Here is a 27,209-nt window from a genome sequence, read left to right as displayed (position 1 = left end):
GAAAGGGGGGAGGGGAGGAGGGGGGAGGGGAGAGGGAAGAGGGGAGGGGAGAGGGAAGAGGGGAGGGGAGAGGGGAGAGGGGAGAGGGGAGAGGGGAGAGGGGAGAGGGGAGAGGGGAGAGGGGAGAGGGGAGAGGGGAGAGGGGAGAGGGGAGAGGGGAGAGGGGAGAGGGGAGAGGGGAGAGGGGAGAGGGGAGGGGGAGAGTGGAGAGGAGACAGGAGGAGAGGGAATAGTGCCTGAAACGCAGTAAATACTCAATAATAGCTAGTAATTATTATCGTTTTTAGCTATAAGTAGTTAAGCCAAAATAACTAAAGGAACTAAATACGATTTTAATAGAGATAAATAAGTATATGAAGAATAAACTGTGGTTTCTATGTGATAACCTGTTATTTCCCCTGAAATAGGAAGTGTAAACTTCTGAGACAGTGAAGGCACAGCACTTGAAAAAGACCTTGAAGCAAGACTACAATTATAAATAGTTAAGTAACTTGTTCATAAACACAGTTATAGGGTATGAAGTCTTATTTGACTTAAAGATTTCTCTACTGTATTTCTAATGTTACACAAGATATTTAACTTTGATGATAAAAGTCATAGGATCCCATTTAGTTCATTTTGTTCATTTGTCCTAAGATACTGTTTATGAATTGATAATTCACAAGCAATTAAGTATCTGTGACTGGAATATTTTAGTATTTTCATTAAACCTAAAATATTGAAAAATGGCTTTAATTGAAATAGCACAAAAAATGGGCAAATAACCCAAGTTTTTGAAAGAAGATTTATAATTAGTTCTGTTTGATTTTATCCCACATGATATTCAATTTCTAAAATCAAGAAACAAGGCAAGGCATGGTAGCTCATGCCTGTAATCCCAGCACTTTGGGAGGCCAAGGTGGGTGGATTGTTTTGATTGCAGGAATTTGAGACATGGCGAAACCCTGTCTCTACAAAAAGTACAAAAATTAGCCCAGCATGGTGGCGTGAGCCCCTAATCCCAGCTACTCAGGAGGCTGAGGTAAGAGGATCACTTGAGTCCAGGAAGTTGAGGCTGCAGTGAGCTGAGATCGCACCAGTCCACTCCAGCCTGGATGACAGAGCAAGACCCTGTCTCAAAACCAAAGAAAGAAACAAAACACAATGTTTTACTGGTAACACCAGCAAAGTGGCTGAGGAACACAGATTTCAAAACACTGAACTACTGATCAACCCACGAATTCCAGCTATGGAATTAAATGCAAAAATCTGAATCTTTTTCTACAAAACAATTTTTTACACTGATTAAATGTACCACTGTAGCATACGATTACAATAAAACTTCATTAAAGGTTATATATAGAATAGTTTACAAAAACTAAAAAGTTTAAGATACTCTTTAAAATACTTTTTTAGATATAGATATTTATACATATGTGAATATGCAGTATTATACTTTATAAAGAGAGGCAAAGTGAGGTATGACCAAATTCTACCTAAGGCTTAAAATGGTAAAAATTTTAGAGACACACAGTCAACAAATGAGATAAAGCATTTTAATGATGCTGCCACCCAGCATACCAGCTACAAATACTAAATATGTAACCAGCAAGTGCCCTTTGGGATGTATGCAACACAGGCTCTAACACAGGTTTAATTACACGGCTAGTAAGAGATTCATCACACTCAAAATTCAACTGTAAATTTTGCTTCTTGATGCTCTGCAATTCTGTCAATATTAGATTAACAAGTAAATATTAATTAAAATATCTAAGTCTTTTTTTGGAAATGCCCATTAGATCAAGTCGACAATTACAAAACACGCCTGTGCAACAACACTCCTGCCCCACAGAAAATATGTGCAAAAGAGCTCAATATATTTGCCTGTTGAGTCTGGACAGCATTTTACACAAAACGATACATCCTTCTAGTTGCCATCCTAAGGCTAGAAATCTCATAAATGTTACTAAGATCAAATTGCTTCTTCTGTATATAATAAGACATTTCTATTAATTGCATGCAATCCTGATCTTTCTAATGCATATGCAATTACATTCCTGTTTATCTCATTAAAGCTAATGGTTACTGTATATATTGGAGTATGGAAAGAATAAGAAAATTAGTTTTCTGAAAAAAACTCAAAAGGAGTGAGGCAGGCTGACAATGCGTAATTCTGGCTGGGCGCAAGAGCTCACGCCTGTAATCTCAACACTTTGGGAGGCCAAGGTGGGTGGACTGCCTGAGTACAGGAGTTCAAGACCAGCTTGGATAACATAGCAAAACCCCGTCTCTTCTAGAAATACAAAAAATAGCTGGGTGTAGCAGCTAGAGTCTGTAGTCCCAGCTACTTGAAGGCTGAAGTGAGAGGATCACTTGAGCCTGGGAATGGAGGCTGCAGTGAGTTGTGACTGAGCCACTGCACTCCAGCCTGGGCAACAGGATTGAGACCCTATCTCAAACACAACAAAATAAAACAAAAAAAGACAATGCATAATTCTAATGTCACAATCAAACTAAATTCTAATTATTTAATAAATCCCCATAGGGATACACATTAAAAACTGTCAAGTTATGCTAAGGTACTACATGCATCCTGCACTTAACAAAGTCCACTTCCACTACTAATTTGATTAAACAAAATTCATAATGTAGTATTTATTTTATGCAACCAAAATAATCATTTCTCAGCAGAATGACAGCAGCCAGCTATCAATTACTCACAGATTGATTATAATTTAATGAATTATAAATCAATAACTGATTATACTGTCTCTCCACCTTGCAATAGGGACACTGGGAAAGAAGGTACACATTTTTTATCTGTATTCGCACTCTATTTTAAAAATAAGGTGTCTCCTGACATGATCTTGTTGAGAATCAAACCAGAAATAAGTTGGACCAACCATGTACAGGCAATTATTATGTAAAACATTTTTGATAATAGGTATATGGTGTATTTAACAATGGGAAAAAAATCAATCCTTACATGTCTAGGGGCCCTTTTAACTCCATGAAATGAGTTAATTCCTCATTGTAACAAAGAATCGCTGCTACTACCCAATTTATTTTTTTGCTAAGTATAGACTGTCAATATCTCATTTGCATGAGTAGGATTCTCAAATTTTCTGCATACTACATAAAATCTAGTTTTAATTAAATGTAATAATTCTGGCATACATTTAAAGGAAAAAAGTTATGATTCTGGGCTTTAACAACAACAACAACAACAAAAACAAAGCAAAAATGAACCAGGATATAGTTGATTTGTAAAATGCCCTTTCCTTCTTGCTCTATGTTCTGTATACTTTTCCCTCAGACTGGTAGTGGGAACAAAGAAAACATTTGCTTACCATCACCACCCAGTAAGGCTCATATAATACCATGGCTCAAGAAAATTTACATTCTTCACCATATATACGTCATAAGTAAAATTTAAAACTAGCAAATCATTTTACTTTAATTTCACTAGCTTTCCTCTTCTAAGAAAACAATGATTTTATATTCAAAGTAAGAACAGCTGGGGAAAATGCTAGTTAGTGTAGGTAAATCTGATTTCATACACCTAGAAGTATGAGATTTTTTTAAGCTGCAATCTATCGTTAAACATAGTGCTTCCTACCTGTAAATAGTATTGAGGTTCCCACATTTCCTCCAATCCATTAGAATTTTCAAGTAAGTAAAAAACCTGCATACACATTAATATATATACTTCTGTTCTGCTCACAGAGGAGGTATTGTTTTCTCCCAAACAACATACATTTGCTTCTACATACTTCCTTAAATAGATAGGTGAATATGACCATGAATGTATGGAGGACAAATGTGATAAAAGTTATCAAAACTACACCATGTTAACACCTTTTCTGGCTAACAGATGCTTCACATAAGAAAACCAACTCAAAAATCACAAAGAGAAGGAAAAAAAAAAAAAAGATAAAACTTTTTTGAATACAGAAAAATATAGTAATTACACTGCTACCAAAAAAAAAAAAAAAAGCAAAAATCTAATCTATCTAGAATGCTGTCTAGCAACAGTAGTAGAACTTTGATTTGAAAAACATAGATGACTGAAAAAACAAGCTCACAGGGACACCCTACTTGCCCTTGGGTAGTGAAACTAGAAGTAATTTATTTTTCTCTATGTCACAGATCTTCTATTTAACACAAAAAATGAGATAAAATAATGGGAATAAAATTAATTAAGACAAGAAACATGGTGAAGTATGTGCTGGAGAGAAGTTTCAAAAAAGCATCAACAATCCAAACTCATAATTAAACTAAATTTTACACCAATCTGCTGTAAACAGTATATAAATTTTAGGCAGCTCAAAAGTACTGGGATTTCTGAACCATGAAGCAGCATTTTATTGGAGAAAAAATAGGCCACCTGATCCATACCCCCAAGGCAAATACGAAACAGAAGAAGAAAACAAATAGGTGATATACATTATTACTATATTCTATGATAACAAATAGTATGAAAAGTTAAATGATACTAAGAAGCTGCTTAGTAATTTACACACACACAAAAAATACATAACAGGCTCATTAGTAAGACTACTTTTGCTCCTTGTGTCCAGATTTGTTCATTCACCAAATAGTATTGAGCACCTCGAGTAGGGGGACAATTATAGGTAGCTGGTATACATCAATGAACAAGACACACAAATCTATCTCCTTATGGACTTAATATGCTATTACAACAAATGAACAATGATGTATCTTCACAGACGTTCATCTATATAATTTATAAAAACAAAACATTCAGAAACTACTTAAATATTGTACCTATTGAATATGACTGAAGAGGTTAATATTTGAAAATACATTATTAAATAAATATGTAATTTTACTTTTAAAAGTTTACTCATTCTCCACCCACAGGTGCAGAAAACAGCTTAAGTCACACAAGAAGAATAAGACACTATGTCAGCCTTTGTCCTACTTCAATTTCTAGTTTCGAACCTGCTCTTACCTTAAAAACCACATTTAATGGCAATGCTGCTCGAAACTTGGCTAGGTATAACCAGTTGTCCTTGGCCACAGTAACAAAGGTGATCAAAGCAAGATGTGTTCTGGACAATCTCATCTATTAAACATGTTTTTAATGAAGAAACATCCCATAAGATGTTTCCCTCTTAGGCACTATGGCTCACACCTGTAATCGCAGCACTTTGGGAGGCCAAGTCAGGAGAATCACTTGAAGCCAAGAGTTCAAGACCAGCCTTGGGCAATAAAGCAAGACCCCATCTCTACAAAAATATTAAAAATTAGGCAGGTGTGGTGGCTGATACAGTTTGGCTCTGTGTTCTTACCCAAATCTCTTGAATTGTAATCCCCATAATCCCCACGTGTCGAGGAAGGAACCTGGTAGCAGGTGATCATGGGGGTGGTTTCCCCCATGCTGTTCTCATGTTAGTAAGTGGGTTCTAATGAGATCTGATGATTTTACGTGTTTGCCTGTTCCTTCTCCACACATGCTCTTTTTCCTGTAGCTTTGTGAAGAAGGTACTTGTCTCTCCTTTGCCTTCTGCCATGCTTGTAAGTTTCCTGAGGCCTCCCCAGCCATGCAGAACTGAGGCAATTAAACCTCTTTTCTTTATACATTATTCAGTCTCAAGCAGTTCTTTATAGCAATGTGAGAACAAACTAATACAGTGTTGCACGCCTGTGGTCCCAGCTACTTAGGAGGCTGAGGCAGGAGGACTGCTTGAGAGGCAGGAGGATTGCTTGAGCCCAGGAGTACCAGGCTGCAGTGAGCTATGATTCCACCACTGTACTCCAGCCTGGGCAACAGAGTGAGACCTGGTGGCAAAAAAAAAAAAAAAAAAACCCACATCCTATGGGGTAGATTTCAAAGACATGCCATGCAACTGGCCACTTCAGGTGAAGAAATGTACTTTCTTCTCATTATGTTTGCTGTACAGAAACATCTAAAATGCACCATTTTCTTATTTTATTTTATTTATTTATTTTATTGAGACAGAGAGTCTCGCTCCATCGCCCATGCTAGAGTGCAATGGCATAATCTTGGCTCACTGCAACCTCCGCCTCCTGGGTTCAAGCAATTCTCCTGCCTCAGCCTCTCGAGTAGCTGGGATTACAGGCACCCACCATTAAGCCCAGCTAATTTTTGTATTTTTGTAGAGATAGAGTTTCACCGTATTTGCCAGGCTGGTCTTGAACTCCTGACCTCAGGTGATCCACCTGCCTCGGCCTCCCAAAGTACTGGGATTACAGGCCTGAGCCACCACACTCAGCCTCATTTACTTAATTTTTAAAAGTCCTTTTATTCTACCTTTTTCAATTAAAAAAAAAAACCAATGAACTTCTCTTTATAACATTCTGCTAGCAGTTTATGTAAAGAAGCAGGAAGAATGAAAAGATCTAAATGAGGGTAACTAACAGCATCAACTGCAGCCACCCTCAGCATCTGGATTTTTAGGTACCTCCAATATTGTTTCCAGGTTTGGTTAATGTCTTTCCAAATATCCATACCTGGAGAGGGATTCCCCTGGGTTAAATCTCTAACACAGCCCCAGTACCCAGATAGCACAAGTAAGCTGTGAGAATACGGGTCTCCATTAATATCTCATATGAAAGTCTTAAATGAAAAGTATGGCCTCAAAAAGAAACTTTTTAAATCTATGGCCTCAAAAACAGAGGGGAAATCAGACTCTGGGCAAACTACTCCAATTTCATATATCAAGACTGAATGAGACAAACTGACATCAAATGCCTCCTGATATGGTACATTAAGAAGAATACACCATCACTTCTCTGATACTCTATTACTGCCAAAAACACAGAACCAGAATCTAAACATAAGGAACAAAGCCAAATTGAGGAACAAACCCCAACTGTGGAACAGTTGACAACATGAAACAAAAAACTGAGGAACTGGCCCAGATTAAAGGAGACTAAGGACACACAGCAAAAAGTCACCCAGTTAGTAACATCAATTTCGAAAGAGAAATGAGATATACATTTCTCATCTCCCCTTCCGCAGTGTATACATAAAACCCACACACCCTACACGTGATTATTAGTGATAATGGGCAGCAGCAAAGATTGTATTTTGCTTTAAAATGCATTATATAATTTGACAAAGAAGTTTTGTTTTGTCTTACCAATTAAGTTTGGCTTAGGTAAACTACAAGATACAAGATAAAATTGCATTCTCTACACATCAACTGATGGCCACTCAAGCACCAACTCTAGAATCACAAGTGGCTTCAAATAAAAACAGAGAAAGGCAGATGAGTAAAGAATTTACAGAAAAAAAAAGTTTCAGTAAGCAAATTTCACTAGGGAAACCATTTTAGAAAATATATGCCTGACTCAAACAAAGAATCACATCAAACCTAAGGGTTTTCCACAAAAAGAAATACAACGAAACTTTAAAGAGGTTCCAAGTGTTTATTCAGTTGTTACTAATAACTCCTTCAGATGCCTCACTTCATCTTATGAACTGCCTTTAAAATGGCATACATGCCTTTATGAATTTCAGTCACAGTTCCCTGATGATTTTGTTTACCTTCCAGTTTGGCCACTGGAAAAAGTAAGATAAATCTTTTTGGGAGAGGGAAAGCAGTGTTCAAGACCTGAAAAGTATCACTTCATGAGAGCACACACAAAGTTTATCATACAGGCTAAGTGCATGGACTCAGGAACTAGGTTGCTTAAATTGAAACCCTGGCTTTATTGCAAACTAGCGGTATGACCTGGAGCAAGAAATTTACTCAAACTCTCTGTGCCTCAGTTTCTTCAATGGAAAACACAGATAAATGTACTTCTAATCAAAAAGATTCATATATGTAAAGCACTATAATAGGGTCCAGCACTGAGTAAGCCCACTACTACTCTTTCAAGGCTGGATTACTGAATGATATCTAATGAATACTGTGAAACTGAAATGGTCCCTTCAAAACAAGTATATATTTATACTGCCTTAAAAATACATACAATCAAATATCGATACAGGATTTTATAAAGAACTCCTACAGCTCAACAACAAAGAAACTTAGTTCATAAATGAGCAAAGGAATAGACATTTCTCTAAGGAAGATACACAAGTGGCCAATAAGCACATGAAAAGATGCTCAACCTCACTAATTAGGGAAATGCAAATCAAAACCATGAGATACCACTTCATACCCATTAGGATGGCTCTGATTTAAAACAAAAAACAACAATAACAATAAAGTAACAAGGGTTGGCAAGGATATGGGGAAAAGTGGAACCTTTCATGCATAGCTAGTGAGAATGTAACATGGTACAGCCACTATGGAAAATAGTATGGTTCCTCAAAATATTAAACACAGAATTGCCATATGATCCATCAGTTCCACTTCTGAACATATACTCAGAAAAAACAAAAGCTGGAATTAAAAGACAGTTGTACACTAATATTCATAGTACCATTATTCACAATAGCCAAAAGGTGGAAAACAACTCAAATGTACACTGACAATGAACAAATGGGTAACAAAAATGTGGTACATACATACATATGATGGGATATGATTCAGCCTGAAAAGGAAATTCTGATACGTTACAACACAACATGAATAAACCTTGAAGACATGCTAAGCGAAATAAGCCAAACACAAAAGGACAAATATTATCTGATTCCACTTATATGAGGTACCTAGAGTAGTCAAATTCATGGAGACAGAAAAATTGGTGGCTACCAGGGACCTGGGGGAGAAGGGAGAATGGAGAGTTATTGTTAAACGAGCACAGAGTTTCAGTTTGGGAGGATGAAAATTTCTGGAGATGGATGGTGGTGATGGTTAAGTACATTCACAACAACATCAATGTACTTAATGCCACTGGACTGCAGACTTAAAATTGGTTAAAATGGTTAATTTTACATTATGTATATTTTACCACAAAAAAAATATATTTAGTTTGTCCTTAAACTATGGCTTAGAGAGGGATAACTAAGCTCAGCTGTGAAGGGTCCTATGTTAGCACCAGGTCAGATGGCTCCAGCTGCCCAGTAACAGAAAAAACAGACAAGTAGTTGTCAAAACTTGCAATAAAAAGGAAACAAAAAGGAACCTGAGGAGTATATGTATGAATATAAATGGTTCCTATTACCGTCAAGGTAAGGATACAAAAGGAGAGAGAAGCATAGTGAAGTCTGTTCTAGAATCCACACCTCCCTAGGAAGGGCGGCCAGACAGCACGCAGCAAGCATCCCTTTCCCCTGACTTGCTACATGATGGGCTTCGTGCCTGCTTTGTGTGCGTCCCAACAAAGACTGCTGGGGACTGAACATCTTCCATGGAAAATCCACAATGTGATTATGGAAAACTGGCTTGTACATAGAAGATGTCACACAGTTTTCTTCCTTGCATTTTCTCTCTTATCTCTCACTCTCACTTCAAATTGTTTAAGTAGTGAAATTCTTTTGCCTATTTCACCTAAAACTGAGATGAAGAGGAATGAGGGAGAATGGTAATAATTAATTGTTCTCCTAGATTCTGGTTCCTTTTCCCTTTCACTATTCAACACACATGTAAGTGCCCATTAGGTGTTAGGTACCACACTAGACACTTGGAACAGATAGCAGCAAATAAGAAACACGGTCCCTATCCATATGAAGTACATTACAATAGCAGCTACTGGAGGGCAGGCATTATGTTACATACTTTGTATGCGTATCTCACATCATACCCACATTATTCTTTTTTTTTTTTTTTGAGACAGGGTCTCTCTCTGCCGCCCAGGCGGGAATGCAGTGACGTGATCTCGGCTCACTGCAACCTCCACAGGCCAAAGTGATCCTACTCCCCAGTAGCTAGGACCACAGGTGCGAGCCACCATGCCCACCTAATTTTTGTATTTTTTTGTAGAAACAGGGTTTCACCACATTGCCCAGGCTGGTCTCAAACTCCTGAGCTCCAGTGATCCGCCTGCCTCAGCCTCCCAAAGTGCTGGGATTACATGCATGAGCCACCATGCCCAGCCCTCACATCAATCTTACCAGGTAGTTATTATTATCCTCATCATACAGATGAGGAAACCAGCTTAGAAACTACCTTGTGCAAGTTCATATACAGTAAATTCGGTTCAAAATGTTAACTAGATTATAATGTTCATGATTTTCCACGTACTCTGCATCAGGACAGAATTTAATTGCATTTCAATTATGGACACTACGTTGTGAAAAGAGTGACAGGGGCCGGGCGCATTGGCTCACGCCTGTAATCCCAGCACTTTGGGAGGCAGGTGGATCACGAGGTCAAGGGGTCGACACCATCCTGGCCAACATGGTGAAACCCCGTCTCTACTAAAAATACAAAAATCAGCTGGGCATGGTGGTGCGCACCTGTAGTCCCAGCTACTCGGAAGGCTGAGGCAGGAGAATTGCTTGAACCCTGGGGGATGGAGGTTTCAGTGAGCCGAAATGGCGCCACTGCACTCCAGCCTGGTGACAGAGCGAGACTCCATCTCGAAAAAAAAAAAAAAAAGAAACAGGTGACCGGATATGAATTTTTATGACAGAATTGTAAAGTTCACTAACTGACCTAAAACCTTCTATGATACAGCACTGATTTAGTGTGAGGGAGGGAGGCAACAAAAAATCTGAAAGGAAACTTTCTTTCATGACCTTCCCAATCCTTCAGCTACTGACTAAATTTTGCAAGGGTAAAGAGTAAATTTTTCCTTGATTACTAGAAGTAAGAAAATGTTTTCTAAAGCTGTAAACATGGCAAAGCGTGGTGGCTCACGCCTGTAATCCTAACACTTTGGAAGGCCAAGGCGAGTGGATCACCTGAGGTCAAGAGTTTGAGACCAGCCTGGCCAACATGATGAAACTCCGTCTCTACTAAAAATACAAAAATTAGCTGCATATGGTGGTGTGCACCTGCCCGCTGGTAGCGGGCACCTGTAAGCCCAGCTACCCAGTAGGCTGAGGCAGGAGAAATGCTTGAACCCAGGAGGCGGAGGCTGCAGTGAGCCAAGATCGTGCCACTGCACTCCAGTCTGGGTGACAGAGCAAGACCCCGTCTCAAAAAAAAAAAAAAAAAAAAGTAAAAAATAAAGCTGTAAACACAAAATTCAGGAAATCTAAAGACATCTGTTATGGGTGCCACACCTTGACTACACACATACACACATAAAGACACTTGTGTGTGCACATATATGTATGTCATAAATCTGATTCTGAAACAATTTCTCTTGCATTTTTCCTGCACAAGAGCACTATGTTACAATTGCAGCAGGGACTGTGACAGTCTTCTGAATGTACGGCTTACACTATCAATCAGAATTCTGCAAAGAACGCTTTTTTTCTAAATTGAAAAAGAACATGAATCTACATATAGTTCCATTTAATGAAGAGGTTTTGCGTTCCTTTTTCTGTTGGTAGAAATTACACAGACACAGTACCAGTCCAGCCTCCATCAAACCATGTTTGGACAATTTCTTAGCAGCCAAGCCTCTGACACACAGTTTGGTATTTTCATGTATTTGAATCCAGCAGTGCATCTTTCCTTTTCAATAACACAGACCAGAGCATCTATGGAGCCCTTCAAAATAAGGCCTAATGCACAAAGGAAAGACCATGAGTCAGGTTTATAAGGGGTTAAGCTATTTCAGAGAAGCCTGCCCCTAAGGAAAAAATTAAAGATGACAATTGCCACTTTTAAACACATATAAAATAGGACATTGTAGATATTCTACACGAGTTTAAAAATAACCCAATAAACTAAAATAAAATGATGGGAATCAAAATTCCTATGTTCAGAATGCGGGAGAAGAGATTTCCAAAACATTTTATGTAACACCATTACATGAAAAAGAAAATGCCTTTTTTGCTTGAGTGCTAATACAAAGCAATACATTTCTTCTTTTGAATTGTAACTTATATTATAATGATCAAACCTGCATTTGTGGTAAAAATGAAAACCACTTTGAAGAAGCGGTCTTAACCACAATTCAAAGCTTAAAGAATGGCTTTCTGCCAACATGTATCTGAGCCATTAAGCTGTCATGTTGCCTTCCTGCATTGCTAGGACCAAAAGAGCAGGCCCACCAGCTAGTATCTGCTCACTCAAAACTCACAGGAGGCCATGAGGCTCTGAAAGGGAAAAAAAACAGCACAGGAGCACAAGGCTTGATGGTGCAAGATCTAACTGCAAGCTGCTTTGCCTTGGGTAATACTAAAGGCTCATTAGTGCTTCTACAAACATCTGACAATGTTTGCCTCTATTCAGCACAGGCAAAGGAAAGGTTTGGAATTGAGACTGGCCAGATCACCAAGCACTGATTTAAGTACACATCATCAGTAACTTATGGAAACACTAGTATAGGAGGGAAAGCCTTGAGAGAGTGAGTTGGGGTGGCAATGCAGAAGACAAGAACAAGGCCCCTACGAAGTGGACACGATTTTCAGAGTTTTGAGTCATTCATGTTATGTATTTACTTGATACTTTGCTATGCCATGTATGAACTTAAATTGTACAAGCTGCAAAGATGTTGTGTTACAGAGTTAATTTACTAGTTAACTGTCTAGTCAATCGCCCTACGTCAAATTGCTTAATTAAGAAACAAGAGACAGTTTTTCTTTAAAGATGAGCTCCACTGTAGCTATTTAATTCTTAATATTCCTTCTCTCACCAACTTCTGCACAGGCATGTTTCCTAAAGTCATGTGGAGTCTCTACTGTCTACAGCACTAGTACTACTGATCTCCTCCCTCATCTTGCCTTCCATCACAGGCAGTTCACTAACAAATTCCATCAACTGGATTCCAAATTATCTTCTCTATCTCCATTCTCTCAATCTGTAAGATTAGATGAAGCTCTCATTGCCACTTATAGCTGTAGCTTCCTCAACTGGCTTCATATAGCAAAGTAAACGAGACAGCAAAAGACAGAATACATCTCCTTATGTGTATTCTCATTTAAGTATCATTAACAATCCTGAGAGGTCAACATTATTCCTAATTTAAAAAGGAAAAACGAAGGCCAGAAAGCCACAAGGTGAGGGTTTCCCTCATTCCTGACTCCACAATGATCAACAAAGGTTAAAGATAATGAGCCCCACATATAAAACAAATAAACCATATTCTGTTCCATAAACTACTTATATTCTTTGCCTTTCCAAAATAATGACTTTATCCCAATTCACTGATAACATTTATTCTCTTTTCCCAGTAAACAAACCACCTATCATTATTTAATGTTTCAAAGAAATCACTTCTTAACCTGTAACTGATTTCTCAGCAAACCAAAACTGTTGAATCCCAAGGATGAAATACTGTAATATTCCAATTTGAGAATATGAAGCAATACCATAAGGTGAAATAAACCAGGGAAATCTGTGTTAACAGCTATAGGGATCAGTCAAATTCAGACTCCTAAAGAATTATAATTAAGTAACCTAGCAATGAAGAAAATGTCATACTACTGTATTTGTGCTGAGAAAAAAAAAAAATGCCAACTAGTTTCCACAATAAACTGGAAATGCACACTCAATATTTTAGGCTATAACTTTTAATCCTGGGCAGTATTTTTTCTTAGTAGCATACATGCCCATTAGAGAAATATGGCCAAAGTTATAAGCTTGTATTATTCACATTCAAGATGACTCGTGTGTACAATATTGAGTTCTCAAATACAAATCTGTACGCAGTAGGTGCTCACTATATGAATAAACTATAATAGCAAGTCATCTGTTAAAACACATGCAACCAAAACAAAAAGATTATTATGGAATCTTATCTATTAAACTACATTATTATTTAGATCAATTACAATTTAACATGATTAAAGCACAGTTAAATTAAATGATTTAAAAAAACTGATCTGTAATGTTTAAGTTAATTTCCACGATGGAGAAAAAAAATTGTAAGTTGACATTAACTTTTCAATTTTTTTTTTTTTTTTTTTTTTTTTTTTGAGATGGAGTCTCGCTCTGTCGCCCAGGCTGGAGTGCAGTGGCGCAATCTCGGCTCACTGCCAGCTCCATCTCCCAGGTTCACACCATCTTCCTGTCTCAGCCTCCAGAGTAGGTGGGACTACAGGCGTCCGCCACCACGCCCGGCTAATTTTTTGTATTTTTAGTGGAGACGGGGTTTAATCGTGTTAGTCAGGATGGTCCCGATCTCCTTACCTCGTGATCTGCCGGCCTCGGTCTCCCAAAGTGCTGGGATTACAGGCGTGAGCCAGTGTACCCAGCCCCTAACTTTTCAAATTTTACAATGGAAAGAAAAGGGAACTATTTTACCAAATTCAGGTAGCTAAAATTGATAGAACTATCTTTCCCATGGAGAATGCCCTACAAAGATACAACACTATAGCTTACTGTTATTACTTGCTCCACAAGCAATGTTCTTTAATGAAGCATGTTGCCACTTCAAAGAAGTGATAATCCACATTTTTGAAAGATTCTATAAAGAAGTGGTATCAAGATCTAAATGGGAGTCTCTCAATACACCTTATAAATTCCCTGATGTAGTTTTGTTGAGTCTAAAACTAATTGATCGGAAAATATGATACACCATGTTCAGGTCTCCAGCAATTACACCCAGGCAATTCTTTACTGTAATAACAATAATATACCACTGTGTTAAAGAAAATAATGACATTATTAAACATAATGTTATTAGTTAACAAATTGATTATCTGTGCTTTTAAAATGTTAGGAGCTCAGGATATAAAGGAGAATTTCAGATTGAAAAGAAAACCTTAATTCTAAGTAAAAATTTGAACTTTGGAACAAAAATCAAGTTGAAAGGGAGTCATTCTAACCATGAATTTTTCCTACTATTTATCAATGTTTTGGTTTGGTTCTAGCATTTCTCCAAAATGAAAACCACTGGTCCAGTTATTATATTCGACAAGGCCTTTATTCTGAAAACTACTACTCATCCTGGATCAGCTCTCTCCTTTTTGGACAATCTCCTAAGATCTAAGATTTATGCTATTTCCCAGCATCCTCCTGACTTGATCCTTGTTGGTCAGATAACTTCTCACTTGACCTGACCAGTTCACTGACTCAAAAGCAATGTTCACATACTATTCTTTTACAGGCAGAATGTACAGCAAACTCTTTTGTTTGTTCAGGCTGCATGTAAATGAGGAATGGGAGGAGAAGAGAGAGAAAGGGGCTGGAAGGTGGGAAGAGAGAGGGAAGAAAGCAGAGAATACTGGAGTACAAAAGAGCAGTGAATAAAAAGAGAAAGAAAAGATTGTCTGAGGGAGTGTCACAGTCACCAAGTTGAAGAGAAATAAAAGAGAGCAATGGAGTATCTAGTGGCCATAAAAGGGCAACTGTCCACCTCCTAACAAACCAAATCTGGTCAGTCCCAAATATGGAAATGTTTTAGTTGAAATACAGAGCTTTTCTTCTGTGGAATACGAGCACAGATCACAATCAAATAATCTCACACTTGGATATCTACCACTGTGAGAAAAATCTGGTGAATTATTACATAAACTCTTTCCACATTTTGCTTCCTCAAAATCCAGGTTTTTCTAACAAAAACAAACAAAGAAAAAATCCCAACACTTTTATAGTTATCCTAGAGCTTCCATCTCTGTAAAATAGGAATGTTAATTGTTAGCAATCTGCAGAGCTGTTGTGAAGACTGGGTAAATCATTGATTTGGTAAGGGAAATCTTGTAAGTGCAATATTGATTCAATGTTAGCATAACACACTCAGATATTCTTGGCCTTCAGATGTACCAATCCCCACCTCACAAGAGTTCAGCGATGACAAATTTCTAGAAATTGAAATCATTTCAAAATAAGATTACCTTCTCATATATCTAGCTATTCTCTCAGTTCGTAAATTAAGAGGTTGGTAAATAAGAGTATGACCTGTTCTGCCATGACAAGATAGATGCATGTCTTAAAAACCTAGTAGTATCAAAAGTTCATTCATTTGACTAATATTTGCTGAATACCTGTTATGACTATTCACTGTCCCAGGGGATGGAGTTATAGGAGTCAACAAAATAAGCAAAATCTGCTAATGAGGGTAGGGGAAAGAATAGATTTGGAAAGTAGACCAAGGATTGACAACTGGCTCCCTACAGAGATAGTGACTGTTTACTTCAAATATGAATGCTTTCAGTGTGTTCTGCTTGCACCCAGTCACCCCCATTTTATAAGCATATTTGTGTTACTTATCTCTGGCCTATCCCTGCCCCAGGGCTAGAATTTCTCACTCAAGTTAGTTTTTCCACAGAAAATTCAACAACAAAGGAGTTTATTTAAAGTTAAATTTCATGCACATTTGATTAATCTAGCTGCTTAGCTGCTGCCACCAACACTTCTACAGGCATTTTTAATCCCCGCATCACCCTTGGGTGCCATCTCTGGCTACTGATCTCAGTTTGGGGCCAACTAAACTAGAATGCAGTTTAGTTTCCTTCTAAAGTACACTCTAGGAGGAGAAATTTACCAAAGAAAAAGAATACAAGCTGCTATCATGCATGATGACAACCAAAGGAAAGAGACAAAGCTTTGAAGAAACAAATTCCACAGAGAGACAACATAAAACCTTGTGCTTCCAACAGGATAACCAGCATGAGGTGGAAAGCAGTGACAATGAAGTGAGTAAACATAACTTAAGGGGAAAAAAAAGCAATCCTCTTATAATGCCAAAAAGCCAAACAACGCTATGGAAAAGAGTAGGAAGCGTTGGATAATCTGGGAGAAGACAAGGGGTTAATGTGGAATAGGGGGAATCTGGTGAAACAAAGCAATAGAAAAAAATGAATTCAACTCTTCCATATTCTGAATCCATATGTTTTCATTTACTGCCTCCACCACTAAAGATGTATGCCTGCACACATCTGTACAAAGACAAGCAACCATCATCAGGGTAGTTAACACACTGATTGGGAGAGGTTATTTATCTTCTGTAATTTCAAAACATGATTTCTGAGGAGCATATCATGCCCAATTCAGAGAACTGAACTATGTACTTTGACTAAATTTCCAAGAACTTGCAGAAAAAGATGAATTATGCGTATTATCTTTTGTCCTTCTCTTTTGGCAAATAATTCTTCCATTTTTCAACTCCCAAGTGTAGAAAACTAATGTACAAATTCCACTGCTGTAAAACAATTTACCAGAAGTCTTCATCCTTTCACTGTTTTCTAAGGAGAAAGAAACTATATTTTAGACAATCTTAAAATATACATATGCTGATACCACCCTGCTTTGAAGCCTTATTTATTTTAAAATATTCACTAGAAACTCTGTGATCATCCTCAATAAATCTATAAAGCAAACATCTGCTGTTATGAGGACACTGCAGTAGGCACAGGAACTGATCCAAGAAAAATAAAATTTTAAATGTTACTGAAATCTTCACAAAAACAGAAGCTTTAACATTTGAACATTTAACTGCCTTCAATATTTGTAATGTATTTGATTTATGCTTAATTTATTGCAACTTTAAATTTTATATTTGCCTTCTGAATTGAAGAAGCACCTGTTATAGAAACAAGTCCTAACATATAAAAAATGAAACTGAGAGGTTTTATTTTTTATTTTTTTGAGACAAGAGTCTTGCTCTGTTGCCCAGGCTGGAGTGTAGTGCCATGATCTTGGCTCACTGCAACCTCCGTGTGCTAGATTCCAGTAATTCTCCTGCCTCAGCCTCCCAAGTAGTTGAGATTAACCGCATCTGGTTAATTTTTGGATTTCTAGTAGAGATGGGGTTTTGCCACATGGCCAGGCTGGTCTTGAACTCCTGACCCCAGGTGATCTGCCCACCTCGGCTTCCCAAAGTGCTGGGATTACAGGCGTGAGCAACTGCACTCGGCCTGAACTGATAGGTTTTAGTGTGCATCATCATTTTATTTGTATTTTCTTTTTATTAATTAATTTATTTTTTTGAAACAGAGTCTCACACTGTCGCCCAGGCTGGAGTGCAGTGGCGCGACCTCAGCTCACTGCAACCTCCACCTCCCAGGTTCAAGAGATTCTCCTGCCTCAGCCTCCCGAGTAGCTGGGATTACAGGCACCCGCCGACATGCCTGGCTAATTTTTGTATTTTTAGTAGAGATGAGGTTTCACCATATTGGCCAGGCTGGTCTCGAACTCGTGACCTTGTGATCCACCTGCCTCGGCCTCCCAAAGTGCTGGGATTACAGGCGAGAGCCACGACGCCCGGCCTATTTGTATTTTTTTTAAACTGCATGAGTCTCTTCCATCAATGCAAAGCAAGGGTAAATCCCTCCACAACTAGGATGTATTGTAAATTTCCTACATATGAACCTTTAAATATTTACCAAGACAGGCTGGGGGTGGTGGCTCATGTCTATAATCCCAGCACTTTGGGAGGCCGAGGCAGGCAGATCACGAGTTCAGGAGATTGAGACCATCCTGGCTAACACGGTGAAACCCCGTCTCTACTAAAAATACAAAAAATTAGTCAGGCATGGTGGCATGTGCCTGTAGTCCCAGCTACTCAGGAGGCTGAGGCAGAAGAATCACTTGAATCCAGGAGGCGGAGGTTGCAGTAGAGCCGAAATCACGCCACTGTCCTCCAGCCTGGGTGACAGAGCAAGACTCCGTCTCAAAAAAATAAATAAAAATAAATAAATATATATATTTACCAGGGCAAACAAACACATACACATCACAAAACAATACAGCAACAAAAAAACAAAACCAAAGTTTTACAGCAAACTAACTGTTCTCTATCATCAGAGATTAAAAAAAAAAACAAAACTACTGATCTGGTAATATTTGTCTTAGATATCTGAAGCTTTTGTGGCTGAGGTCAGCTTGGCAATATGAATTTATTAGACTGAGTTTCATAGTTTTCCAGTTGATAACACTAGAAATTAGGTCTCTGCAATCCCATACATACACATGCCACTGACACAGAAGTTTTAGAAAGGTATATATTGTGTGATATATTCATAACATTTTCTATTTTGTTCTTTTCTGTTTCATTTGGGGGGTAGGGGGTTCACGGGAGGCAGCAACTTACTAAATTGATTCCAGAGTGTGCTACCACTGGCAGTTTGAAAACCACTGATCTATGAGTTGATAACCATCACAATGCATGCCAAGGGGCAAGATACTACATCACTCTACTTAATAAAACAGCCTTGGTTAATGTTACTCAAAAGCCACTGCTGCTATGTTCTTCTACTCTCTATTTCTTAGATATTCTCTAATAACCTTTACTTCAAAAAATAAAAGTAAAAGATGGTAGGAGGACCCTTGAAAGTAATGTAGAGGATATGGCATACCATTAGAAAGCATACCGAAACTTATGCTGGTCACTTCCTCTCAGAAGGCAAAATAATATAAAACTAATACCACTTTTAAGGGATGTCTATGACTAAGGGAAACATACACTTAGTGGAACTAAACAATATCCACATAAATGTGGATATATTTTATTTCAATCTTTTGATAAAACTAAACAGAAGTTTTAAGAAATACATTCTTTTCTATATTCAATGCACTGATATTTTATTTTCTATGCTAATACATGCTTTAATGCTGGTCATAATCCACTGAATTTATTTCTTGACCCACTCATGAATGTGCTGAAGCCTGCAATTTGAAAAACACAGCTTTAGAAAACACACAAATCACCCCAGCAGGATAAGATGATCGTGGATAAAGTAGCAGACTCCAGTGGCCCCCTTCTTTCACTGACGAGAAAAAGCCCAAAAAATTGAAAACATCAGTCAAATAGTGATGGCTTATTTTACTCTAGGAATAGCATAGAAAAGTACAAGACTCTCAGTCAGGGTAAGAAAAATGTAATAGCGCACCCTCTACAAAAAAAAAATCTAATCTGGCATTTAATAATCATCCACACTTAATCTGGCACTGGCTTCCTACATGCCCAAACCTGCACTGTGTGTATATATATAATTATCTATATAAAAATCATATTATATAATTATATAACAATATGCTTATTTTTCTAATATATAAATTTATGGGTTTTTTCAAGTCACTCTTAGAACTTGTCACAATAACAAGGGAAGGATTAGACTTGAAATGCAGGTGAGGTGACCCCAGGATCTAAGTAAGCTCTTAACCACAAAGCTATAAAGACTTGAAGGCCGGGCACGGTGGCTCACACCTATAATCCCAGCACTTCAGGAGGCCGACATGGGCAGATCAGGAGTTCGAGACCAGCCTGGCCAACATAGTGAAACCCCGTCTCTACTAAAAATACAAAAAATTAGCTGGGCATGGTGGCTCGTGCCTGTAATCCCAGCTACTGGGGAGGCTGAAGCAGGAGAATTGCTTGAACCGGGAGGTAGAGGTTGCAGTGAGCCGAGATCACACAACTGCACTCCAGCCTGGACAACAGAGCAAGATTCCATTTCAAGAAAAAGAAAAAGAAAAAAAAAAAAGTCTTCCAAAGAGAACAGGACTTCCCAACTCTAGCTGTACATCAAAAACCTCTGTGGAGTTAAAACAAAACAAATGGATTCTCAAGTGCTACCCCAAAAAGAAATGTTAAAGTTGAGATAGCAAGTATTATAAAGAAACAATTTTGTAAACAACACATTGAACACTATCCTGAAACCATTATGTCCAAGAATATCTTTTTGGAGGGTGGATACTATTCTGTCCCATCAGACATAAAATTCCTGATTGAACCGATTAATTGCCTTGGCTAATAAGCAGATGATTCTATCTTGGAACTTGATTAGGTCACTGTCATTATAGACTAGAGTTTAATATAAAGCAGTTTCATCTTATTTTAACAACTAAATTCCATTAAGAATATAACTGCTAACATACCAAAAGGATTTTAACATTAAGGTAGATTAACTGACAAAAATCATGGACTATACCAGTGTATTTCTATTACACTTATCTACCCATGATTGATTTAAACCTGTCTTTCCAATATTGTTTCTTTTATTACCTAAAAGAGAGTTCTGAATCTGATGTAACATTAATGAATTCAGCAGTCTTCACTCACTTCTACCACTCTTTAAAAAGAACATTTAATACCAAACACACAGTACAAAAGTCAGGTTTCCAAGATTTCGTATAATTAAGAAAATTTTCATTACATCACTCAAAATTTTATAAAAATAAAAACTTAAAAAGTTTTTAAGTAGGTATTATGAAGACTAGAATTACTATACTAGTAACCACAAGTAACAGCAAAACTATATACCACAAACACATGAATAACTGCATACATACATTGTTAAATAAATAATAATCACAATATTAATTTTTTAAATTACTCATCTTTGGCCAGGCGTGGTGGCTCATGCCTGTCATCCCAGCACTTTGGGATGCTGAGGCAGGCGGATCACCTGGAGTTCGAGACCAGCCTGACAAATATGGTGAAACCCCATCTCTACTAAAAATACAAAAATGAGCAGGGCGTGGTGGCGGGCGCCTGTAGTCCCAGCTACTCGGGAGGCTGAGACAGGAGAATTGCTTGAACCCAGGAGGCGGAGGCTGCAGTGAGCCAAGATCGTGCCACTGCACTCCAGCCTGGATAACAGAGCAAGACTCGGTCTCAACAAAAAAATAAATAGGCTGGGCGCGGTGGCTCACGCCTGTAATCCCAGCACTTTCGGAGGCCAAAGCGGGTGGATCACGAGGTCAGGAGTTTGAGACCAGCCTGGCCAATATGGTGAAACCCTGTCTCTACTAAAAATACGAAAATTAGCCAGGTATAGTGGTGAGAGTGCCTGTAGTTCCAGCTACTCAGGAAGCTGAAGCAGAAGAATTGGTTGAACCCAGGAGGCGGAGGTTGCAGTGAGCCAAGATAGTGCCACTGCACTCCAGCTTAGACGACAGAGCAAGACTCCATCTCAGAAAGAAATAAATAAAAATACAAAATAAATAAATAACTCATTATCCTTTAAGTGAAAATTCTTTGGAAAAGAAAAAACTGTACTAAATGGCCCAAATAAAAACTGTTTTGTTCGGTCAAATTAGTACCCCAACTGAAGACTTCATCCAACTATTTCCTGTTCAGGCTACCATAAAATGACAGTTCTGTAGAGAACTAGTCTATGATGTAAAAGATAATTACAGAGTAATACATGAATAATCCCTAAACTATTTGGTGAATGAAATTACAGCCCATTACTATAAAAACTTAGGGAAAATACTTACAGTATCCTCCATAACCATATATCATAAAGGAAAAAGAAAATCCATGGGTTTTTGTAACAAAAAATACTACCATAAATCCATAACCACATATATAATCAAAAGTTATATATCTTAAATATGCAATAACTAAATACAGAATATCTTAAATATGCATTAACTAAAAACAGAATCATGAGTGTTCATTCTATCCATGACCTTGGGGTCACTGGGAGATTTCTAAAGCATACCTTTTAATCCACGCCATGGTACTTCAAGAACATGTTAAGGTAAGTCACAGCTTGGAACACTTCGATGCACCTCAAAACACCTCAGCCAGTGTATCTGTATCATTCTCCTTTCCTTTTGAGATCATAATGGTTCCGAAGAACTATAATGCTTCCATTTGAATGATAGTCTCATAATTTCAATGACTTAAAAACAAAAACAAAAAATAAGGCCTTAAGTGTTGGTATGTTAAACTGCTAGTGCACTGTGTTAACTGCTGCCATAACCAAGAAAAACAAAAAAGCTGCTGCTACCACTGTGTAACACTGTCATTTTTAATGTGAACCCTCATATGAATGAGGAATAGAGTGACAGTCCTTGCTTTATCGAGTTCTAGTAAAACCCCACAAATCTCTTTGCCCCAATTGTTTCTTCAATTTTCTTCTCAAGGAATAAAAATTACTTAAAAGACTGGTCTGAAGACTTGATAGGTGCTAGGTCTGCTTCTCGACGACCACTATTCTATTCTGTGAATGAGGGCCAGAAATCACCTGTACACCTGTCTAAAAGGAAACTGATTAATAGACTAGGCAAGGGATCCTTCAAACAGTGCTCTTCCTGATGCTGATATTAATGAACCCGGTTAATTCCATGGACGTCATTAAACTGAGAACAGCTCCAGTTTCTAAAGATTACTTCTATAGTAGCATTCATAAAAATGAACAGACAGACGGCTAACCATCAAGTTTTACTGCCATTCTGTGATTGACTTGGCAGGTATCTGTTCCTTTCCTCCTAACCCCACCCCACCTTTCTTACATAAAAACATAAAAAATATTTCATTTTTAGAAATGGTATAGTAAGAAGTGTATGTATCACATTTTAAATCTACTAAGAATTCACACTGCTTTTACCACCAATGTGGCATCATGTAGCTACAAGAAAGAACACTCAAGCTACACAAAGTAAAACTGGTAACTGATCAATAAATATATTCATTTACTGTCATAAAGCAATTTAAATTACTTTAGGATGACTGATAAGGCAAATTTTTAATACACGCAAGCCATAAAAAGAGCTTCCTAGGAAGTAAGTAGATGAGAACAGATTTACACAAGCTGTTCCACTCTAGGCATGTGGAACAGCTTGTGTAAAGAATGAAGACGAAAGTTTCCCAGCTAGGGCTAAAAAGTATGTGCTAAGGAGAAAACAAAACTATTTCCTGGTTGAAAGAGTAGATGTAACTGATGAAAATCTTTCAATCCACTGTCAGAAAAAATTACGTATTTTTAAGATTTAGATTTACTGTAGATTGTGGGGAATGCAGACTACAAAATGTAGGTCACTCTTCAGAAAGTTGATAATGGTGACAGAATTATATATAGGAAAGAACTCTACCAGAGTAGGTGGGAAGAAACTAATGAAGAACAGAAACAAGGGACCTGATCCAATGAAATCTCTGCCTGTAGCCACAACCATCTTTTCAAACTGATGATTTGAGCCCATTAGTCCATCCCTCTGGCCCCTTCCCATTCCTCCTTAAAACAACCTAATGGCTCTGAATGTGACACACACACACACACTCACTCCTGAAAGGGTATCACATTGTTTCCTACACTCTGCTCCTCCAGACAAATGTATCCTTCACAGAACTACACATCTTTATTTTATCTTTAGTTGCACTCTATTTTTATCTTCAGTAATGTGTATTAAAAACCCTATGAGGCCGGGAGCGGTGGCTCACGCCTATAATCCCAGCACTTTGGGAGGCCAAGGCGGGTGGATCACCTGAGGTCAGGAGTTTGAGACCAGCCTGGCCAACATGGTGAAACCCTATCTCTACTAAAAATACCAAAAGAAAAAAAAAAAAAAAACCCCAAACATTAGCTGGTCATAGTGACGCGCGCCTGTAGTCCCAGCTACTCAGGAGGCTGAGGCAGGACCTGGGAAGCAGAGGTTGCAGTGAGCTGAGATCACGCAACTACACTCCAGCCTGGGTGACAAAGTGAGACTCTGTCTCAAAAAAAGAAAAAAGCACCTATGAAACTGTCTAGAAAACATTCTCCTTCCGTGCTAGTTACTACAGTCTCCTTCCTTTACTATGCTGTGAGGTCCCAAGGGTATAACTTTTGTCTTTCATCTCTGTAAACCTATCATCACTTTACCACCAAAGCCCGCAACACAATAGGCACTAGAAACTACTAAATATGTGAAAATGTTACGACTGTACTTCAAATATATCATTGATAAGCTAAATATAGAAAGTTCATGATGGCAGGTATATCTGATATGCCATTAAACACAGTAGGTACACAAATATTTGTTGAATGAATGGAAGAAAATATTTAGGAATGGCTCTTCCAGGCAGGATAGGGAAAAACATACATTCACTGCTAAATGATATTAAGAATCTAAAATGATTTTTGGTATATCCAATTTTCCATTTTAAAATTAACTTATTTGGTGGATTATATTAATATTTTGAGAATTGTATTTACATCAAAATTCACATTTATAATTCAGAACTTTGTATATATTAATACACTAAAAATACACTGTGATGCCAGTATCAAGGAGAGCAAAGGCTCTGAAAGCGGAAAAATTAAATTAACATAAATAAGGCCCACTTGTTTGATGACTAAATTCTGATTATTTTGTTTTGGTTTTGACTACTGAATTTACAACACACAATATTTAGGAAATTATGAGATCAAATAACTACTAGCAAACTACTGTTAAAGCACAAACTTTAGGAAAGTAGTTAGAGATGCCAATAACGTTTTTCTAAACAGCCTCATATAGTAATCTGAAACGACAATAATGAAGGTGTTATAATGGTCATTGCAATACTGATTATTAGGAAAGGTTTGGGTATTTCTTTCCAACACAGGGGAATGGTTAAATTATGACACACCCATACAATGGAAACGTTCGTTGAATAATACTGAAATAACATGGTAATATGTTAATTACATATGATTACCTAACTACATATAGAATTTTCCTACATATTTTTGTATGTCTACTTATACATTTTAGTCAGGACAGAAATTTTAAAACACATTTAATAAATATAAATATGTATGTTCCATCAGATCAAGAAAAATTTTCAGATGTGTACATTCCTGTACCTCCAGCACTTATGACAGCACCTTGACAAAGGTGTTAAGAGTGGCAGCAAAGCTTAAGAGAATATTGTCTGGGTCTGATTCCTAGATCCTCTACTCACTAGCTATGAGACTTCAGGCAAGCCACTTAACTTCTAGGTGACTTACTTTCTCCTTTTGAAAAATTGGGATAAAAATAATGGAAGGGGGAAAAGACTTAATACATGTAAGGCACTTAGAACAATATCTGGAACATAGTGATGACACAGTGAACTGGGAAAGTGGGCAGCAGTGAACCCATTGCCTCAAACCTGAATAAATGAATGGACTATTTTTTTTTTTCAAGAGACGGGATCTTGCTTTGTTACCCAGGCTGTAGTGCAGTGGCACAATTATGGCTCACTACAGCCTCAACCTTCTGGGCTCAAGTAATCCTCATGCCTCAGCCTCCTGAGTAGCTGGAACTATAGGCATGCACCAGGTACCCCACTAACTTTTTTTTTTTTTTTTTTTTTTTGCAGAGATGGGGTCTTGCTATGCTGCCAGGCTGGTCTCAAACTCCTGGCCTCAAGTGATTCTCCTGCCTTGGCCTCCCAAATTGCTGGGCTTATAGGCATGAGGCACTGCACCTGGACTGAGTGGACTGTTTTTAAAATACAGAAAGAAATGTTAGTAAAGTCACCTGTGTGGGAACTCAAAGACTAGAACATATATTACACCTTCACTGTTTTGGACACTTCAAAGTGCATGTAATTTTGTACCTATTACACTTCCTTATGATAATCCAATCACCATATATTAAGAATCTCAGGTCTTCTATTAACTTTATACTAAACCTTTGACCATTATGGTACTTACTACTAGTAGGATACATATTTTATGCTATTTTTCCAATGGTCATGATATATTTGCACAGTACAATGTACGGTCTTCTGTAATCATCCTTTTAACAACCAACACTATTTTGTAACAATGGATCTATATAAGAGTGCAGTGGTTTGTAGAGTTTTATCAAACTTAATTTTATTATATTCATTCTTTAATAACTAGGCAATTCACTCTCTGATCATTAAAAAATACACACACACACACACACACACACACACACACACACACACACACAAGAATACCCCCTCAAAAACATACAAAAAACACCTGAGCATAAGTAACCCAAGTGTACCTACCAATGAGTGGATTTTAAAATGTGGTATATGCATAGAATGGAATACTATTCTGCTTTAAAAAGAAACAAAATTCTGACAACGCTACATGGATGAACCTTGAAGACATTATGGTAAGTGAAGTAAGCCAGTCGCAAAAAGACAAACACTACATGATTCCACTTACATGAAGTGCCTAGAGTAGTCAAATTCATAGAGACAAAAAGAATGGTGGTTACCAGGGACCTGGGGGGGCAATGGGGAGTTATTATTTAATGGGTTTGGAGTTTCAGTTCAGGCAGATGAAAACAGCTGTGGAGATGGATGGTAGTGATAGTTGCACAGCACTGTGAATGTACTTACTACCACTAAACTGTACAATTTAAAATTGTTTAAATGGTAAATTTTATTTATGTATATTTTGCCACAGTAAATAAACTGAACACATCTGATGAGATACATAAATAGTGGATAGTAACTTACCTTTTTCCTTATATTTTGACAAATTTTCTAAATATTTCCTTTGTTTTACAAATCGAATCTATCTTCGTTAAGTGGCACTACTCATCCTCCCAGACAGCCACAACATTCAACCATTTTCCTTCCCATCCTAAGCCAAGTCTTACAAACTGATTTTAACTCTGTAACACTACTTG

General features: G+C 37.7%; 1 protein-coding gene across 10 annotated transcripts in view; it reads right to left on the bottom strand.

Annotated features, from left to right (window-relative positions):
• RBPJ (recombination signal binding protein for immunoglobulin kappa J region) overlaps nucleotides 1–27,209 on the bottom strand; it is a 264,413-nt gene that overhangs the window by 49,966 nt on the left and 187,238 nt on the right. For 3 of the 10 annotated variants that reach the window (XM_054485039.1, XM_054485040.2, XM_054485036.2), the window contains exon 2: nucleotides 22,310–22,492. The exons of 6 other annotated variants lie outside the window; for them this stretch is intronic. In XM_054485039.1, coding sequence (XP_054341014.1) covers nucleotides 22,310–22,326 — 17 coding nt within the window. In that variant the 5' untranslated portion in view covers nucleotides 22,327–22,492. Of the gene's footprint in view, nucleotides 1–22,309; nucleotides 22,506–27,209 lie in introns of those variants that run through there. One more of the 10 variants, XM_054485042.2, reaches the window with a different exon arrangement.

This window comes from Pongo pygmaeus, chromosome 3 (assembly GCF_028885625.2).
Source record: "Pongo pygmaeus isolate AG05252 chromosome 3, NHGRI_mPonPyg2-v2.0_pri, whole genome shotgun sequence".
Classification (NCBI taxonomy): Eukaryota; Metazoa; Chordata; class Mammalia; order Primates; family Hominidae; genus Pongo; species Pongo pygmaeus.
Note: the sequence above shows the minus strand (reverse complement) of the source record. Positions and strands in the feature narration are given on the sequence as shown.